This window comes from Tupaia chinensis, unplaced genomic scaffold, assembly GCF_000334495.1.
Source record: "Tupaia chinensis unplaced genomic scaffold, TupChi_1.0 Scaffold138812_1, whole genome shotgun sequence".
In the NCBI taxonomy this organism is placed as follows: Eukaryota; Metazoa; Chordata; class Mammalia; order Scandentia; family Tupaiidae; genus Tupaia; species Tupaia belangeri.
Genome location: NW_006198705.1, coordinates 841038 through 854092, shown reverse-complemented (window position 1 = coordinate 854092; position 13055 = coordinate 841038). Strand labels below are relative to the sequence as shown.

The following is a 13055-nucleotide window of genomic DNA, read 5'->3' as shown; positions in this document are numbered from 1 at the left end:
TTATTTCTCGCTTTCTGTCTCTGTCTCTCTCTGTCTTTCTGGCAAGCGCACACACCCTACAGCAAAACCTCTCCAAAAAAAAAAAGAAAGAAAGAAAGAAAGAAAGAAAGAACGAACGAACTAGAGAAATTACAGCAAGCAATCGAAAAGTAGGTGTCATGGGGATGGCCAAGTAAGAAAGGGACCTGGAGGGAACCAGCAGTTAGCGTAATGGCTATGTCACTGGACTCCCATGTAGTTGACTGTGGTTTGCATCCCGGACCCGGTGGCTTAAAACTCATGCCAGGTGCGTGTGCGTGCATGCCCAAGATCCCAAGAGGAGAATGGAGGAGAAGGGATTGCGGTGTGACCATCCCCCCTGGGGGGTGATTTCTCACTTTCTGTCTCTATGTCTCTCTCTGTCTGGCAAGTGCACGCGCCCTATAGCGAAAAAAACCTCTCCAAAAAAAAAAAGGGACCTGGATTGGAGTAGTGGAGGAGACTGTCTCCTTGGGGTGAATCAGGGCAGACAATAAGAACAGCAGGAGTGTCCCAGGGCTCCTTTCCTTCTTCACTCTCTGCCCATCCTGTGGGAGTCTGAGCAGAGCAACCATCGCAATCGGAGATGGGGGCTCAGAAGAAGTTAAATATCTGCCTCAGATCAGATGACTAATAAGTGCCTTTATTATCTCATACTCTGCCTTCTCTTTTGTTATAAGGAAAAAAGTCTCCCGTATGGGCCAGCCAGTGGGCTGGTGGTTACAGAAACTGGACAGTTTGAGTCCCAGACCCGGGAGTTGGACGAATATGCTGGGTGCACATGCACGCACACCCAACATTTCAAAAGGGAGGAGAAACAGGGAACCAGCAGTTAGCGTAATGGCTATGTCGCTGGACTCCCACGTAGTCAACCGTGGTTTGCGTCCTGGACCCGGTGGCTTAAAACTCACGCCGGGCACGTGTGCGTGCGTGCCCAAGATCCCGAGAGGAGAATGGAGGAGAAGGGATTGCGGCGTGACCATCCCCTCTGGGGGGTGATTTCTCGCTTTCTGTCTCTATGTCTCTCTCTGTCTGTCTGGCGAGTGCACGCGCCCTATAGCGAAAACCTCTGAAAAAAAAAAAAGAAGAAAAAAAAAGGGAGGAGAAACAGAGAAGGGGTAACAGCGTGACCATTTCCCATGGAGGTGCTGTCTCTCTTTCCTGCTCTCTCTCTCTCTCTCTCTCTCTCTCTCTTAATCTCTCCCACTCATAAGTCCATGCATTCTCTGGCAAATTAAAAAAAAGAAAAAGTTAAAGAAAAAAACAGATCCCTGCTTGAATCTAAGGCAAGTTGTTTGTTGGACTCTAGGTCTAGTCTTCCCTGACCTTCTCAAGGTGTCTCCTCTCACGTATTCCCTTATTTCTTCTTATCAATCAGATAGAATAGGCCTCTCATGTTTAGAACACATGATTCTAGTTTTGGGGAGCGTATGTCACTAAGTACTTCAAATATCTGTAACTTGACCTCTGAGTAGATGATAAATTCCTGTAAGGCAGGTGTTCAAATTTACAGCTTTTTCTGTTTCCCGGGGTCCTGACTAGTATTTTAGAGAACAGAGTGAATGAATGCACAAGTGAAGGCATGAACGAACTCAATCATTGTATAAGTTACCTGAATTTGACCTGCTTGGAGGTAATGGTACACAATCCATTTGCAGGGACTGCATTTTCTTCACAATTGCATTTTGGTCTGGATACTTGTCCTATAAAGAACATAAATGCACAGTTTAGCAAAAGGAATTCAGCCACAGAAAAATGATTATGAGAAGAATGAATCCTTTCAGGAGAAATTTCAAAATTTCACAAAGATCTTACAAGCAGTAAACAGTAAAAAATACAGAGAGAGGTGTGTGTGTGTATGTATGTGTGTGTGTATATATATATGTATGTATATTTTTTTTTCTCCAAATGGTCAAAATAATCTTTCAAAAAAAAAAAAAAAAGAACTAAGTTAGAAGACTCAGGGCCGGCAGTTACAGCACTGGACTCCCACATGGCTAACTGTGGTTCAAGTCCTGGATCCGGAGGCTTGATATTCACATGCGTGTGTGTATGCCCCAAATCCCAGGAGGACCAGGAGGACAATGTAGAAGGGATTGTGGAGTGGCCACCCCCTGGGGGATGATTTCTCACTTTTCCCTCTCGCTGCTTTTCTCTCTCTCTCCAGTGAGCACATATGCCCTATGGCAAAGACCTTAAAAAAAAAAAAAAGAGTTAGACTCACACTTCCTGATTCTGAAACTTATTACAAAACTACAATAATCAAGAAATAGTGCAGTTGGTACTAGCATAAAGACAGATCATAGACCAAGGGAATAGAACAGTGTCCACAAATAAACCCATGTATAAATGGTCATTTGATTTTTTTTTTCTTTTTTTTGGAGGGGTTTTTGCTATAGGGCGCATGCGCTCACCAGAAAGACAGAGAGAGACAGAGAGACAGAAAGAGAGAAATCATTCCCCAGGGAGGATGGCCACGCTGCAATCCCTTCTGTTCCATTCTCCTCTCAGGATCTTGGGCACGCATGCACATGCGCCCGGCGTGAGTTTAAGTCACTGGGTCTGGGACTCGAACCGCCGTTGACTACATGGGAGTTCAGAGACATAGTCATTACGCTAACTACTGGTCCCATCATTTGATTTTTCAACAAGAGTGCTGTGATGGTTAATTTGGGGCATTAATTTGACTGGAAGGAAGGATGCCTGAAAGGCTGGTGGATGCTGAGTGTGTCTGCTACGTGTTGCCTGACCCGACAGCAGTGAGAGTCAGAGGACTCAGAGAGGAAGACCCACCTTCAATGTGGGTAAGCACCAGTCACTCAGCTCTGAGTGTGAGAACGGGGAACAGGAAGTGGAGCTGTGTCCTCTCCCTCTCTCCACCCTGCAGGTCTGCCTGCTCCACCACTGCTCCTGCTCCTCCACTTGACCTCTGGCTGCCATTGTTCCTGCTAGTTCCTGGCCTCTGTGCCCCTTAGCCAGCCAGACTCCGAGTTTTCCAACCTTTGGACTCTGTATCCTACCAGCAAGCCACCAGAGAGTGCTCAGGCCCAACCCTCTCCACGGCCCCCTTCAGGCCTAAGACTGGAACTGCACCAGGTTCCCCTATCAGAGACTGGAACCGATTCTTGAGTTGGCAAAATGGGGACTTCTCTGCTTTGTAATTGTGTGAGATAATCCCTATATTGTTGTGTGAATATCGTGAAGAGTGTTTCTTGGGGCCAGAAGGTAACATGGCGGTTGGGGTGCTTGACTCCCACATGGCCAACTGCTGTTCGAGTCCCAGACCTGATGGCTTGCTTTCTCACTTTCCCCCTTCCTCTTTTTTTTTCTCTCTCTCTCTCTGGTGAGCACATGTGCCCTATAGCAAATTAAAACAATAGTCAATAAATAATTTTACATACTTTCTCTTTCATGAAAAAAATAAATAAGAAAAATGGTCCATGTTTTAATTGCCTTATTCCTTTTTCTTTTCGATTTGTCAGACTTCTCTAGATTGTATGCATTCGAGTCTTTTGTTAGTGGATGCTGCAACTCTCATTCTCTGGATGGTCTATTTTCTCAACAGTTTCTTTTGGGGAATAAAAGTTCTTTCATCAAATAGATCAATTTTTGCCATTACAGTTAACGCTTCTGTAGCTTGATGAAGATTCTCTACCCTGGAGACATGAAGAAATTCTCTTACGCTGTTTCCCAATAGCTTTGACAATTTTGTTTTTCATATATATGTCAGCAGTCAACTCCGGTTGGTAGGGTATTAGGTAGGAGCTCTATTTCATTTTTTTTTCCAAGGTAGATACCGAATAGTTCCAGGGCCAAGTGTCTATTGAAAAGAGTATCATATCTTCACTGCTTTGCAGTGCCATGTCTCCTCAAATCAAGTTTACATCTATGGGAGGGTCTGTTTTGGGGTTCTCAGTTTCATGCCAATGGTCTCTGCTTACCCTACACAAATACCATTCTATCGTAATCACATAGCTTTATAATTTTTGATAAGAATCTGATAAGGCAAGTCCTTCCCACCATTAGTCTAGTTTTTCTTTAAGAGTATTTTTGCTCTCTTACTATTTCAAATAAATTTTACGATATGTCTTGGGGTCAGCAGGTGGCGTAGTGGTGAAAACACTGGACTCCCACGTGGCCCCCTGCAGTTTGAGTCCTGTATCCGGTGGTTTGAAGCTTACGCTGTGTGTGTATGTGTGTGGTCAAAATCCTGAGAGGAGAATGGAGGAGAAGGGATTGCAGCGTGGCCATCGCCCCTGGTGGGTGATTTCTCCCTTTCTGTCTGTCTCTCTCTATCTTTCTGGCAAGTGCACGCACTCTACAGCAAAAATAAAAAATAAGAAAAAATAAAAAAAAAACCTCTCCAAAAAATAAAATAATAATAAAAAAAAGATCTCATTTTATTTTATTATTTTATTTTACCAGAGAGGAACAGAGTGAGAGAAAAAGCCACCAGGTCTGGGATTCAAACCATGGTCAGCCATGTGGGAGTTCAGCACCCTTAGCTACCATGCCACCTGCCAGCCCTGTCTATTAGCTATTTTCTATGATACTGATTTATGCTCTTTTCCTTATTATTTTCTTCTTCCTATTTTTTCTAGGTTTATTTTTCTATCTTTTTCAGATAAATGCTTGGCTAATTAATTTGCAGTCTTTCTTCTTTTCTAATGTATACATTTATATATGTATATATATTTATGTGTTTGTATTTATATATTTAAGAGTATTATACTAAATACTCCTTTGCACAGTATATTTTATAAAATTTTAATATGTGTTTTTGTTAGCCTTCTGTTCAAAATTCCATTTTGATTAAATTAACTTTTATTCTTTTTTTTTTTTTTTTTTTTGCGCGGGTGTTGCTGTGCTCACCACAAAGACAGAGAAGGAAAGACAGAAAGCGAGAAATCACCACCCCCACCCCGCCCCCCCCAGGGGAGATGGCCATGCCACAATCCCTTCTCCTCCATTCTCCTCTTGGGATCTTGAGCACACATGCACACGCGCCTGGTGTGAGTTTAAGCCACCTGTTCCGGGACTCGAACCACAGTCAACTACATGGGAGTCTAGCAACATAGCCATTATGCCAACTGCTGGTCCCAATTAACTTTTAACATAACTAAACTAAAGTCAGATAATGTACTTTCTGTGATTATAATCCTTTTAAAATGGATGAACTTTGGGCCAGCAGGTAGTATGGAGATTAAGGTGCTAGATCCCACATGGCCAACTCTGTTTTCAAGTCCCAGACCTGACAACTTGAAAAATCATACTGGGAGTGTATGCTTGTATGCCCAAAGATGTAAGAGAAGAATGGAGAAACAGGGATTGCAGAGTGGCCATCCTCCCGGGGGGATTTCTCACTTTCTGTTTCTGCACATGTCTTAATAGCAAAAACTAAAAAAAAAAAAAAAAAAAGGTTTAACTTGTTCCCAGCACATTGTCAAATTTTGAAACTATTCTTTATGCTCTTGAAAGCCCTTAAAGGCAGATTCTGCAGTAGTAAGGTGTAGTGTTTGATGTGTTTCCAATAGGTCAAGTATGTTAACCATGACATTCACATCTAAGTCCTTACTGATTTTTTTTTAATTTATTTTTCTGGTTTTCATCACTAGGTGTGTGCACTTGCCAGACAGAGACAGAGAGGAAGGAAAAATGAGAAATCACCCCTAGGCGGGATGGCCATGCCACAATCCTCTCTCCTCCATTCTCTTGGGATTCTGAGCATGCATGCACATGAACCTTGAGTGTTTTTCAGACCACCGGGTCAGGGACTTGAACCGTAGTTGGCTCTGTAGAAATCCAGTGCCTTAACGACTACAGCATCTATTAGCCCCTTTATTGATTGATTTTTTTTTGGTCTATTTTTTTAAAAGAATTATTTAATTTTATTTATTCATTCATTTATTTTAATTTGACCAGAGAGAGTGGGAGAGTGAGAAAGCAAGCCACTAGGTCTGAGACTCGAACCACAGTTGGCCATGTGGGAGCATCCAGTGCCTTAACCACCACGCCACCTGCTGGTCCCAGTCCATTTGTTTTATAGTTAAAGAGAGATTTGTATTAAAATCTTCAACGATGATTATGGATTTGTCTACTTATCTTTGAGTTCTGTCAACGTTTGTTCTGTATATTTAAACGTATCTATAGTTAAAGCTGTTTTACTTCCTAATGAGTTGAACCCATTTTCATTATGAAATATTCCTGATTGTTTGAGATAAAATGTTGTTGCCTTAGTGTGTCTCTTGCCTGGTACCACAGAGCATTCTCGGTTCACACTGGACCCGTCTCTTTTATAGCGCAGCTACCCCTTCAAAAAAAGTGGGATGGTCAGGCTGCAGTCCTCTCTCTTCCATCTTCCTCTCAGGATTTTGAGCGTACACACACACACACACACACACACGCCTGGTACATTTCACAAGTCACTGGGCTTGACTGTGCTGTTGGCCGCGTGGACTCCGGCCGGCAGCCTTGACCACGTTACCAACTGACCCTTGATGTTTCATTTTGCTTTAAAATCTGCCTGTTTTATGTACTGCAGTCTCCTTTTTGTGATTCTAGGGGTACGTTACTGAGTGAGTTATGGAAATTGCTTGGTTCCTGAAAGTGTATGTGGGGGAGTCCCTGCTCCTCTAACTGGTTAGTTGGTCGGTCACGGAGCTCTGACACAGCTCTGACCCCAGACACCAAACTTACTATTTTAGTCTTAGGCCGATGCTGCTGCAAACTGCTGCTTAACCCCAAGGAGGCAGGGTGAGAAGCCAGTCTTCCTAGGGAGCATAAATGCAGTTCTCAAGTGACTCTTCCGGTCCACACCCAGGACCACGCTGTGACTTCCGGCCCACACCCGGGACCACGCTGTGACTTCTATACGCTGACTCAATCCTTGATCCTGTGCCATTTCTTCCTCAGCGCTGTTTCAGGTTAGCTTTTTATTTTTCTATGTGTCTCAAGACCTAATTCTTTTTGTCTTTGTTTTTCAAGAATTCCTCAATTTATGCTACTTTCCAACCTTTTCCGGTGATGATGTGTTTTTGTTTTCATACCGTTATAGGCATTTTCTCTCATTTCATGAGGTGATGGAGGAATGGGTCTAAGTAGACCAGTGTGACGACATTTCTATACAATGGCTAATGCCTTGGTTTTTAGGATTGATAATATATGTTTTGACATGTCAATATTGTTGCTGTTTGGAGCATCTGCACTATTACCTACCTTTAAACTCTTCACATCCTCCTCTACATATTCTTCAAAATGCATTAAATAAAAAGGCTTAAATGTGTCTTCAATGTCTATATGAAAAAAAAAATAGCACTTTAAGTTTCTGAAGTATTTTCTAAAAGAAAATGAAAATGGTAGCAATCTATGTCTTTGCGTTACTTACCTTAATCAGTAGTCAACGGTAAAATAAAAATTTAAACTACAATAAAGGGACTAATAAGACTCGTAATGGCCAGGTAGACAGAACAAGGGCAGGATGACACTGGAAACCGGGACTCCCGCCTGACAGCACGTGGTTCTCCAGCTCCACACAACGCCCTACTCAGTGTGAGTTCATCCCCAGTCAACAAAGAGGGGTGAGCTCCATGGCTCTTTTGGCATCGGATTTATGATAGGATGGGATACTCATGGTGTGGGCTGGCTCCACAGCACAGTAGTAATGCCCTGTGCAGGAGAAGCCAGATACCACGTGGCAACTGGTTGATATCCCCATGCTGAAACCACCAGGCCTGTGCCCGAGTGCTCGGGATCCAACGGGTGGGAGGATTGAAGAAAGGGGACTACAGTGTGACCGGACCCTTCAGAAGGTGCTCCCCTCCCCACTCCCTCCTCTTCTCTCTCTCATGTGCACACGCACACACTCTATGACAGAGAAACAAAATAAAATCAGCATACGGGTAAAGGGCTAGAACTCAGCCTTAAAAGCAAAAGGAAGGCTTTTCCAGAGCAGTGATTAAGTACTACATATAGGGAGCCAGACCCTACATGGCCGACTCCATGTTGAGTTTTAGCCCTGGCAGCTTATAAATATCTATGCAGGGACCAGCAGTTAGCGTAACAGCTATGTTGCTGGACTCCCACGTAGTCGAACGCGGTTTGCGTCCCGGATCCAGTGGCTTAAAACTCATGCTGGGCGCGTGTGTATGCGTGCCCAAGATTCCGAGAGGAAAATGGAGGAGAAGGGATTGCGGCGTGGTCATCCCTCCTGGGTGGTGATTTCTTGCTTTCTGTCTCTCTGTCTGTTTCTGTCTGTCTGGCGAGCGCACACACCCTATAGCAAAAACCTCACCAAAAAGAAAAAATATATATCTATGCGGGGGTGGGGGCGGCAGGTGGCATGGTGGTTAAGGGCTCTGATCGCCCACATGGCCGACTGTGGTTCGAGTCCTGGACCTGGTGGCTTGCTTTCTCACTTTCTTTCTCCCTTTCTCAAACTGCGGTTGACTACATGGGAGTTCAGCGACATAGCCATTATGCCAACTGCTGGTTCCCACTGTGTCTATTTTAATACAACAAAAAAAGTAAATTACAAAAGAAGAAAAGAAACAAGAAGGCCCTCATGTCACTTCATGCTTTTGGGAGAGATGCCATCCGTTCATTAAACAAAATACTTGAAATCAATCTGAAACCACAAATGGAACTTGGTTTCCAGAAGACTCCAACCAAATTCCTGACAACAAATCTTACTAGGATAACTGCCACATAAGACGCATCCTGCGCAGTCATGAAAGATGTTCTTACCAGGAAACGTTGGCCGGGTCCCTGGGTCTGCGTCCCAGCAGTGCCGCATGAGGTGGATGATCTCCCTGGGACAGTACTCGAGGATGTCATCTGCACTCGGCCTGTTTCCGTTTAACACACACATTCTGAACTGGTCCTCGGAGATAGCATCTAGAAAGCAGAGAGCAGGCTGAGATTTTCTTTCGAGTCCTGCTTCTCTCTCTTGCGAGAAGATGACAAGACTTGGACAATACTGCAAGGATGTCACTGCCCCAAGTACGCCTTCAGGATAGCTATCTGCCACGGCGGAACGGCCCAGTGACAAAAGCCAAGACACTGCACTGTAGAAATATCAAACATCGGGGCCGGCAAGTGGCGTGATGGTTAAGGGCACTGGACTCCCACACGGTCAACTGTGGTTTGATTCCCAGGCCTAGAGGCTTGTTTTTTTCTCTCTCTCTCTCACTCTGTCCTTCTGATCAAATTGAAATACATAAATAAATAAAGTTAAATAAAATAATTCTTAAAAAAACAAAAGGAAAGAAATATCAAACACCATTTAATTCCTGTAGAGGCAAGACAAAATTCCCAACGAAACTACCTGCTGGTAGAATGAATTGATTGCGTGAGTAAAGACAAATGGCATTCCTTAGATTTTAATACAAAAGCAAACATGGTATACCTTTGCCTTTAAGGGGCTCAGGTTTTTTGTTTTGTTTTGTTTTGGTTTTTTTTGAGAGGTTTTTGCTATAGAGCGCGTGCACTTGCCAGAAAGACAGAGACAGAGAGACAGAAAGAGAAAAACCACCCCCCGGGGGGATGGCCACGCTGCAATCCCTTCTCCTCCATTCTCCTCTTGGGATCTTGGGCACACACGCACACGCACCCGGCATGAGTTTAAGCCACCGGGTCCGAGACTCACACCACGGTCGGCTACATGAGAGTCCAGTGACATAGCCATTATGCTAACTGCTGGTCCCGGGGCTCAGTTTAATAAGAGTGATCTAAACACCAAGTAGTAACTGGTATTAAGATATACGGTAGGTTTTAGTAACACAGCCATAATTAGCACAGAGGGTCTGAGAAAGCCTGTTGACTCCAAAAAAACAAACAAGCTATCCAGGTAAAGAACGAAGGAGGAGGACTCAGGGAGGAGGATTCCAGACTAGGGAACCAGAACGGGAACAGATGGAAGTTACGGAAATCGTGATGCATCCTGGAAACCACCAGCTCCATAGAACTGAGTATGTTGCCAAAGGAGGGGGAGCTAAGGCATAGGCTGGAGAGGCCAGATAATAAGGGGCCTTGTATTCCACTGTGGAGAACTGGCACTTTATCTTGAAGGTCATGGGGCATCTCAGAAGGATTTTAAATAGGTAAGTGAGATGGTCGCATCTGCTTTCCACGGTGACCGCTCTGGCAGCCGTGTGAATGGCGGGACAGCACAAGGAGCCCTGAGCGGAGACAAGTCGTGTTTGAGCTAAATCGGGGCTAGTGGGGATGGAGAGAGCGGAGAGATTGAAGATCCATCTTGAGTTAAGCAGAGAACTGAATTTGCAGGTTTAGAGGTCTGACTGGATGTGGAGATGAAAGGGCCAAGTGGAGTCAGGGATGACCCAGAGGCTCCTGGCTGGGTCTCTCCCTAGAAAGATGGAGATGCCATTGTCTGAACACACCAAGAGAAGTGGCGGGGAGAGCACTTCCAAGATGACTTTGGGGAAGTGTTGCTGTGGAAGTTCCACGGGGACAGGAATGGATCTGACTAACAGGCAGTGGACACCCCTGCCAGTGCCCAAGGAAGGGATGGAAGAGGTACCATTAAAACATGGAAGTTAATAGTCACCCAAACAGAACGTGCAGGGAAATACCTGCTAGTTAACACACTTAACACAATGAAGAGTACCGACTGATGTCTCTGTTTTCCTATATGAACCATGACTTAGTACTCTTTAGTCCTGTGCCAAATGGAAGTGCCCATAATAGTTACTGACAAAAATGGGACCAGCAGTTGGCATAATGGCTATGTTGCTGGACTCCCATGTAGTCGACCACGGTTCGAGTCCCAGACCCGTGGCTTAGACTCACGCCAGATGCATGTGCGTGTGTGCCCAAGATCTCAAGAGGAGAATGGAGGAGAAGGGACTGCGGTGTTCCTCCCTGGAGGGTGATTTCTTGCTTTCTGTCTCTCTCCATCTTTCTGGTGAGCACACACGACCTATAGCAAAAACCTCTTTAAAAACAACAACAACAACAAAAATAAGAGTAACAACTCTTAAATGAAGAAGTGAATACATGAAAGTATGAAGTACATGGCTTGCAGCATGAAAGCCTAAGTCCTCATATGCAAAAACAAGCAAACCTTCCTGCCCAGGAAGAACCCTGGAATTTTAGAGTACCTCCCAAGCTTAGGTGCATTATCAAGGCTTTCCTTTATCAAGGAATTCATCCTACGATGTCTAATTCCTAAACTGGGGTTCCTCATTCGTTCAACAAAAAATTACTGGGCACTTACTATATTCCAGTCCTGTGTGTCGAGCTGCTGGGGAAATGGCACTGAATACATCAGACGCGAGGTGATCCCAGCTCTCACGGAACTTACGGCCCAGTGGATAAGACTGCCATTCAATGAACTAGAAATCGTACTGATTGCTGAAGGCTATTCTTTCATAAACAATGCTGACTAGTCTCAAAATCCCACTGCTCTGCAAACGTCTTACTTTCATATGGCTCCTTATTTGCAAAGATTGCCCAGAGTACTATGGCAAAACTGTACACGTCTGACTTCTCCGTGGGCTTGGCGTTTATGTCTTTCAGGTGTTCAGGAGCCATGTAGTAGAGGGTGCCGCCATTTTTCATAGAAGGGCCATTCACTTTCCTCTGCTCATTGTGTTCCTCTTTAGTCAATTTGCTCCACGTCTTAAAGGAAGCAACGCCAAGGTCAGCTATCTGCAAAAGAGATCACACCAATGAGACTGTTCCAGGAGGGTTATAAGCCAATCAGATTTGGCTTGAAATTTGGGGCTTATACCATATATGTGATGTACAGTGGACTGCCCCTAAACCTTGCACTGGGCAGGTTTAAAACAACTACTTCCCGGGACCAGTAGGTGGTGTGGTGGTTAAGGTGCTGGACACTCCCACATGGCTGACCATGGTTCGAGTCCCGGACCTGGTGGCTTGCTTTTTCACTCTCTCTCTCCCTGGTCAAATTAAAATAAACGAGTGAATAAATAAAATTAAATAAATAAATCTTAAAAAAAAATAAAATAACTACTTCCAAACAGACTCAGAGACTTTGTACTTCCTCAGTCATCTGCAAAACCTCCCCCCAGGAATCTGTTCACGTGAGAGTCTAGTTTCATAATTCTCATGCAATAAGAGAGAGAGAAAAGCAGAAGGCATTTCTGACATGAACAACCACACGATATGTTTTAATTCTTCTCGTACTCTGTGTATGTTTTTCGACTCTTTCCAGGGAGAGGAGCTAACAAGGTCTTCCTTAGCAGGTTTACATAGCAGGTGGTAACTACTACTGCACCTTCCACTTCCCACACGGTGTCCAGAGGCCCCAGGGGTGCGTGTTTCCAAGGATCCCAAAGACACACTGAAAAGGACTGTCCTGCTGCTTCTTTTGAGTTGGTAGCCTGAACCTAAGAGGAGTTGGGATGGGAAGGAGGAGAAAAACGGACAAAAAAAGCAGAGAGAAAAATACTAAGGTCAGACACAGAATGAAGAGGGAGGTGGTGGGGCAAAATGGCAGAACAATACAGTCAAGGAGAAATCTAACGGGAGTCACGTGCCACTTCTAGGAATCCAAGCAAGCACTGGAGATGAATGTGGGCATGCGATTAACTAACATTCACAGATCTGAACCTAGAATCTCAGAGATAAGTTACCACTCAAAGAAAGAATGCCTTTTTTTTTTTTTAAGAGGTTTTTGCTATGGGCGCATGCACTCGCCAGAAAGACAGAGAGAGACAGAGAGACAGAAAATGAGAAATCACCCCCCAGGGAGGATGGCTACGCTGCAGTCCCTTCTCCTCCATTCTCCTCTCGGGATCTTGGGCACACATGCACATGCGCCCAACATGAGTTTAAGCCACTGGGTCTGGGACTCGAACCGCAGTCGACTACATGGAAGTCCAGGGACATAGCCATTATGCTAACTGCTGGTCCCAAGAAAAAATGTTTTCTGAAGACCTAACAAAAGTCTGTTCAAGATTATAACAGAAGGAATAAGTGGAATCTTCTGATGGAGAGGGACCACTGTGAGCGGTCCCTGAGTATTCCCTAACCCACTTCCCTTCCAGATTCTT

General features: G+C 44.5%; 1 protein-coding gene across 5 annotated transcripts in view; it reads right to left on the bottom strand.

The window, feature by feature from the left end:
• The window catches only part of RIPK1 (receptor interacting serine/threonine kinase 1), a gene marked incomplete at its 3' end in the record, with an annotated part of 31489 nt that overhangs the window by 7142 nt on the left and 11292 nt on the right, over window positions 1-13055 (bottom strand). For 4 of the 5 annotated variants that reach the window (XM_027765593.1, XM_027765595.1, XM_027765594.1 and 1 more), the window contains 4 exon segments: window positions 1631-1721; window positions 7234-7310; window positions 8761-8910; window positions 11457-11685. In XM_027765593.1, the coding sequence (XP_027621394.1) occupies window positions 1631-1721; window positions 7234-7310; window positions 8761-8910; window positions 11457-11685 (547 nt within the window). 5 annotated transcript variants of the gene reach the window in all.